The sequence below is a fragment of the Aegilops tauschii genome, chromosome 5 (genome assembly GCF_002575655.3).
Source record: "Aegilops tauschii subsp. strangulata cultivar AL8/78 chromosome 5, Aet v6.0, whole genome shotgun sequence".
NCBI classification, from domain to species: domain Eukaryota; kingdom Viridiplantae; phylum Streptophyta; class Magnoliopsida; order Poales; family Poaceae; genus Aegilops; species Aegilops tauschii.
Window position 1 is genome coordinate 512,859,945 of NC_053039.3, and position 7,187 is coordinate 512,867,131.

Below are 7,187 nucleotides of genomic sequence, written 5' to 3' on the forward strand. Positions count from 1 at the left end.
ACGTGTGCAGATCGCGGAGTGCCGTGCGTTCGGTACTTGATCGGTTGGATTGCGAAGACGTTCGACTACATCAACCGCGTTACTAAACGCTTCCGCTTTCGGTCTACGAGGGTACGTGGACACACTCTCCCGTTCGTTATTATGCATCACCTAGATAGATCTTGCGTGATCGTAGGAATTTTTTTGAAATTGCCGCATTCCCCAACAGCCTCATGACACCCTTCACCGCCCCCGACACCTCCTTCCCCTCTCCATTCACCTCCGTTTCCCACGCATTTGTGATGATTTCCCTGCACCCTTCCTCTTGTACCCAGCCCGCTTCAAATCTAGGCGACATACTATTAGCAGGTGTGCATCGGACAGAGGCCGCCCCCGCCGTATCAACTATCACGGGCCTGTGGTCCGAATGATATGGTCTCCATTTGCTACTCGAAAAGCGGGAAATTGATTGCACCAAGTCTGATTTGCCACAGCTCTGTCAAGGCGTTCCTTTATATAAGTTGTTGCCGTGTGACTATTGTTTCTCCACGTAAAAATGTCACCAACAAATCCCAGGTCTCCCAGCTCACATGCCTCAAGGGCAGCTTTGAACCGATCCATACATGCTTGGCTCCTACGAGCACCACCCTGTTTCTCCCATTCATGTAGCACTTCATTAAAGTCTTCGGCACACAACCAAGCTTTGCTGTTTTGGTGTTTCAGTGCCCTTAGCAGCCGCCATGTTTTGTCCTTCTTTTCGATGAAAAACAAATCGACATCTCAATCTCCGAAAGCGTTTTCCATCATGCTTTGGCTCTCCATAAATGCCTGTAAACCTCCACACAAAACCGTCCTCCTCAGTGATCTCCGAGTCAATATGATATTTGGACATAAATGGTAGAACTCTCAGATTCATTTCATTTTTCCAGAAAATTGCCAGACCTCCACACTGTCCCTCACAATCTTTAACGATCATGTTGGGCATCCTCATCTTCCATCGTAACCATTCCAGTCTGCGTTGTTCCATCTTTGTCCCCGACAAAAAAAAACGTCGGGGGTCCTCCTTCTCCTGGAGTCCCAAGAGACCACGAATTGCCGGGCCGTTCCCCAACCCCCGGCAATTCCAAGATATAAGCCTCATTGGGAACCGCAGGGCTATTCCGACAGCCTCGCGCCATTTTCAGTGGTATTCTTCTCCTCGTGTACTAGTACTCGATCATCCATCCGACCTCTCTTCCCTGCGTGTTCATCATCCACCTCCATATCTCTTGCCCCTCTCTTCTTCTCCAACTCAACCGCACCCCCTTGCCCTCCTTTCTCGTCCCTCACCATCCTCTTATACCTCCCACCCTTGCCTTTGTTTGCTCCCCCTCCCCCCTGCTTCTTTTCAGAATTTATGGTCCTCTCCTCCCTCGTACTTTTCTCTCTCATTATGTTCGCCACATGCTCAGCCACAGTGCCTTCACCCCCCTCCAAAGTTTGCACCACTCCATCCCTGCCCGCCTGCTTCTTTTCCATCTCCGGCTTTGTAGACTGGTTTTCACCATCTTTGTTCTCTAGAGACCCCAAAACCTTTTCCCCGGTGTGTGTTGGGTTGCTGAACATGAGTTGCTTCTGCACTTCACTCGTCTTCTGCTTCTCGTGGCACTTTTCTTGTGTAGCCTGCACCTTCAGAGGGCTTGTTACCCCCCCCCCCCCCCCTTCTCCTTTCTTCTTTCCTTCATTCCCCTCCGAAGACTTGATGTGTACTTACGGTGGTTGTACTTGTACACTCTTGATGTGATATTAAGAGCAAATAAAAAAGCACACTTTATTAAAAAAGGCTATTCATGTAGATAACCACTCTTGATGTGGTTGTACTTGTACACTCTTGACTTTTACTCCCTCCGTTTCGAATGATAATATATTTTAGATATTTCAGTATGGACTGCATACGAACTAGAATAAATGAATAAACACACTAAAACACGTCTATATACATTCGATCCGGAAAAAAAGTTAGAACATCTCGTAATAGTGAATGGCGGGAGTATTAATCAAAATAAGATTATTACAACTTGCTTTGGAACTCTGACTGCATTGACTAGAAGAGCAATTTGGGGCCGAGAGTTGGAAATCGGCGCTGAATCTACATGGTAAAATGTAAAAATAATGCACTTGAGTATACACCTGTGCGATAGGAAGATGCCAATCGGACAGCCAAGTCAACCAACTAATCAAGAGCAACGAAGGAAAAATAGTGTTTCCCTTGTCACTAATTTATTTATTCATTTGTTCATTCCAGTGTTCAATCATTGATCAACCGCTCATTTGAAACAAGAAAAATGGACTTGCTAGAAATTTATTTATTTTGCTTGTAACTACTAATCAGAGGACAAATTGAGTGAGAATTAACAAAATAAATTAATGAGAGGTGAAGTGAGCGAGCAAGCAACTAACGCTAGGTACGTAAGCGTAGTTGTCTAACGACCTAACGTTGGTTGATGCTCCCTCCAATCACAGGCTCGTTTGACTACATCCACGATGAACATCCCCTTGTCACAAACCTTATATATACACACTAATCTCGACTCTCGAGTAGTGCACTAATTGAGCTACTAGCAATTTGGTCCAAGCGAGAGAACCAAAAGTTAGCTTACCATCTTGAACTCAATCAGTTCTTCGCCTCCCGGTCCCGATCGATCATGCCTTGCGATGGCGATGACAAGGAGTCGAAAGGCCGCCTGAACGCGGTCAACATCGCCGCCCGCGTCGCCGCCATGGGGCTCGCCGTGGCGTCGGCGGCTCTCATGGTGACGGCCAGCCAGTGCACCGTCGTCCTCCCGAACGGCGCCGAGGCACACACCGTCACTTACAGCGACTTCGGCCCCTTTGTGTACGCCTAATACGCTTTTCTCCTTTAGAGACGGAATTCGTGCATGCAGGTATACCCGTTTACGAGCCTGGTTTGTGTGTACGTTCTGACAAGGCGGATTCGTGCGTGCAGGTACCTGGTGGTGGCGAACGCCATTGCGGCGGTCATGGTGGGGGTGGCCATCTTCCTGAGCGTGTGGAAGAAGGGCAGTGCCAAGTGCTCCAGGGTGCTCGTGCCGCTCCTCGACGTCGCCGCGCCGGCGCTGCTCTACTCGGCGACCGGCGCCGCCTTCGCCACCAGCGAGTACATGTCCTACTGCTCACCCGGCCGCGGCCGCATCAGCGTCTGCGATGGCACCGTCCGGGGCACAAATAACTTCTGCAGCCAGGTGCACATGGCCATGTACATCTCGCTGGCCGCCGCCGGTGCCGTGTCGGCCGCGGAGCTGGTGAAGAACTTGACGCTGCCCTTCGGCAGCTCCGGGTCGGACTCCGACTCGGACGCCGGCTGCGAGCATGGGTGCCACCACAAGCATTAGCTAGGTTTCTTTCGTCCCTACTCTTTCTGTGACATACTCCAGTTACGTACAATAATGCTAATTGACTGCTTCGATTTTTTACCACATTCCAATTGTGCAGCTGTTAGCTGGTCAGTACTATATTTTGTACTTATCTACGTTATCAAGGGGGCAACCTGTTCGTTGTGCTGCTGTTGTCTGCATTAATTTCCGCCGTTCTATTTGATTGACTACCGCTCTCTCCGTTCCATATTAACTGTCGCATATGTTTCTCCGATGAAAATCGACGAGGAGGCTCGTTGACTCCAGCCTACGGTTAAAAACAACCAACATGTCAAGATCTAAATTCGAAACGGTTTCTGGTCCTGGTCATACACCATTGTGTTCACGTCCGCGGTACAACAAAGACAGAAAGTTGTGGTGTCTTTCTTTCCAGTACGAACAACAACACGCTTCGCCTGCTCCCTCCCGTGTTCATTAGCGCTCTTGTCCAGCGGCGAAAAAGTGCCACCGAAGTAGCATGAGCAGGCTTCTATTGCTACGCAACAAACCAAAGTTCAATCAATATGCTCGAGACGCATATGCAAAAGATTAGCAGAATCACAATCAGATAATTCATTTGAAAGAACAGGCTGACATTACCAGAAATTGTCGTGCCTCCAAGATAATATAGACTGTTGGCCTTCTTTATGTCACCCTACATTACAACAAGAGAACCTTTGATGACCTTACCACTACCAGGGTGCATGGGCTGGCTACGTGCATCGTGCAACATGAGTTTAGCCAGACTAGCAGATTCGTGTGGAGGTGTGTCTTCGTCGGATCTCGCAGGATTAGATCGGTGTTGGTCGTCGGTGTATCTGTTTGGATCCGGTCTTCGTTTGTCTTCGTTTGTGAGTTTACGGATTTGATCCTTTTGATCTACGACTTTCTTCATCGACGATGGTTGCTACTCGGGTGTGCTGGTCCTATGGGGCCTTAGCATGACGACTTTCCGACTGTCTACCACTGCAAGGCTTACCCGGCTCTGGTGGGGGAGGGGTGATGATGGTGGCGCGCCTTCGGCTCCCTCCAGTGCTTGTGGTCGTCGCTAGGTGGTCCACGGACATGGTTGTAATCTTTATTACCTCTGTTGTTCTTTGTACTACCATGATTGAAGATGAATAAATTGGAAATTTCTCAAAATAGAACTCTTGATGTGTGTTTAACCGCATGATGCCTGATGATTTTCCATTGAGGCGTGGTTTCAATGATAGTCTCGATTGCTTTTCGGTGGGGGTGGTTATTCCTTACTCTTGTTTTACCTTTGATCTGCTTTTTAAGAGGGTATCTTCATCGCCTTGTATAGTTCAGTTGTCTTGCTTTAAATATAAAGCAAGGAGAAAGTCCTTTTCGGCAATATAAATGTTTCCATGTTTTATCATTATCAAATGATTAAAATTAAATGATAAACATGTGACTAAGAAAACACATGCCGTACAATGAACAAAAGTACCATATATTTCCTACTAAGAGACCATCTTTTAGGGAAGAAAAGCAATCATCATGCGTTGCATGCTAAGATGCCGCAATTATACCTGCCTTCTGATTTTTGTATTTTGTTTTTCAACTTAACAACCATCGCGTGTCGCAGCTAAGATATCACAACTATATACGTGCTTTTAGATTTTTGGGATTTTATCAAAGGCTTAAACCTTGCAGTGGGAGTTCGAGGCTATACCAATATAACTGGATTTTGAGTAGGATGTTTGTACCTCAGCTGGACATACATGCCTGCATGCTGGATCCATATTAGTGGACCAGAACAAGTAATGCGCTGGTCGAGGGCCTCATGACTAGTCCAGAGTCCCAACTAACTCATGTTAGAAGCCGGAAGCTGCTGCCTATGGTGTGGTCGCATAGTGGGAAAATGATTGGAACAACATGTAGACCCAATTTGTCCTAAAAAAAACATGTAGACCCAATTGCAAAACAGATACAATTAACTTTTCTTGACTATGATACACCTTCAATCAGTAAGATTATGGAATCGGGGCGCTACAAAATTCGAGCAGGCAGACCTAACACAAATTTTGTATGTTTAAACCTGCCTAACTAGCTACCTAATCGCCTCACAACCAAGATTCATCGTCAAAACATATTAATTAGTCTCATGGTCTTCACCTTGAGATAAGAACGCCTGTTAATTATTCACAGCTGATTTTAAATACGCCATTTTATGGTGTAGTTAGTTGCAATGCGCAAATGATCAATGACATACCATTTGCAATTAACAAGTAGGTTTTGCTGGCCGACGAGGGCTAATCAATCATTCCAGACAAGGGATTGTACTTGATGGCTTATAAACAACACTAAGCCCTAGTCAACGTCGACTATATATCTTACATCACTCCATATCATTGCACAACTTGCGAGTTTGTATAAGTTTAGTTAGTCATGAAAAAGATTGATTGATAGTGCCATACGTTGATTGTCATGAATTCGTTCGTAAAAATGTTAACTAGTCCATGCAGTTCCCTAGGCTCTAGCCGCCTTCGTTACATATCATTGACAGAAAAGACTAAGAATATTGTAGAAGACACATCACACACAATCGTAAAAGAAGACAAATAATCAGAAGGAAAGAAGACAAGGAAATTGGTTATGAAATTGTGGCAAGGTGTTGGCAAGTCTATTTGCGATGGCTCGCTCTGGAAATTGGTTATAACACACTGTCGTATGGATATAACGCGGGTGCTGATGATTGAGCACCCGATCAGCCCCTTTAGGGCATCTCTAATGGAACTCCTAAATTTTCACTCCCTAAATGTGTACTCAAATTTGAGGAGTTAAAAAGCATGGAGCTAATCAAACCTCTAAATTTTAACTTCGTAAAAAATGTCTTTGCCAATTCTTTCAAAAAAAAAATTTGTTATATACTCCATTTCAACTGGATACATGCACATATTAATTCGAAACTTGATAATTTCAATGCATACAATTCAACAACATTTCAAATTTAACTTTTCGAATCCATACACACCCAAGGGTCCAAATGAAGTGATAATCCAAATAAAACGTGATAAACCCATAAGAATCAAGTGCTCAATAAGATCATTTTGGAGTTTGTGATGAGCTTCTCGTTTCTCGATCATTCGATGGGCTGCGACTATAAGAGAAACGGTCTGTTGCAACGAAAATGTTGCAACAAACTAGCGATAACTGTTTTCAATCTGCTCCAGCTGTCTTGAACATGAGGATAATCAGTTTGGTTTACTTCTTCCTCCATCACGACGGCTTCACGGGTGTTCGTCGCCAGCCTTGTCTCTCTCCTCCGCTGGCCGCAACCCTGCTCTTCGCCGCCAACTCACAAGGGGAGGGAGGGCCAATGGCTGCCGCGCGACGTGTAGCCGCGCCGGCAGGAGCAGCTTCGGGGCCGACGGTCGCCACCGCGCTGGGAGTCACCTCCGCGCCGGCGGTTAGGGGGACCCGGCCGCCGCGTCTATGAAGGAGCAGAAGGTTAGCTCGCCCCGTTACTCTCAAAGCAAGAATCATCAACAGCCTCTTGTCATCAAAGTCGTTGAATCAACTACATATGGTGCTGAATTGATCTTAAATCTGTACTCCTTGTCTATCTGCTAACAGCGCCTGACACTGCTCTGTAGACGGCCCTTGTTTTGTTGTGGGCAACGAGAACGATTCATCCCCTCTCTCCCATGTTCTTCTTCTCCTCTGTTCCTCTGTTCATGTTTCTCCTGGCCTACTTGCTGCCAACAGAGAAATCTGCTGGTAATTTACTAGAGTATTTCTGATTTTGCATTGTTTCTCGGCCTTTTACCATAACATAAGAGCGTTTTT

At 46.1% G+C, this 7,187-nt stretch overlaps 1 protein-coding gene across 1 annotated transcript; it reads left to right on the forward strand.

Moving 5' to 3' along the window:
* Positions 1-2,512: 2,512 nt before the first annotated feature.
* On the forward strand, positions 2,513-3,567 carry LOC109772541 (CASP-like protein 1U3). Its single transcript, XM_020331218.4, has 2 exons — positions 2,513-2,854; positions 2,966-3,567. The coding sequence occupies exons 1-2, from the start codon at positions 2,664-2,666 to the stop codon at positions 3,369-3,371; spliced, it is 597 nt and encodes a 198-aa protein (XP_020186807.1). The 5' UTR covers positions 2,513-2,663; the 3' UTR covers positions 3,372-3,567.
* Positions 3,568-7,187: the final 3,620 nt, after the last annotated feature.

Excerpts from the sequence above, each read along its gene's own strand:
- LOC109772541 (XM_020331218.4), top strand. The coding sequence starts at position 2,664 with ATGCCTTGCGATGGCGATGACAAGGAGTCGAAAGGCCGCCTGAACGCG. Across the intron at positions 2,855-2,965 it reads AGCGACTTCGGCCCCTTTGT|GTACCTGGTGGTGGCGAACG; the intron begins GTACGCCTAATA and ends TCGTGCGTGCAG.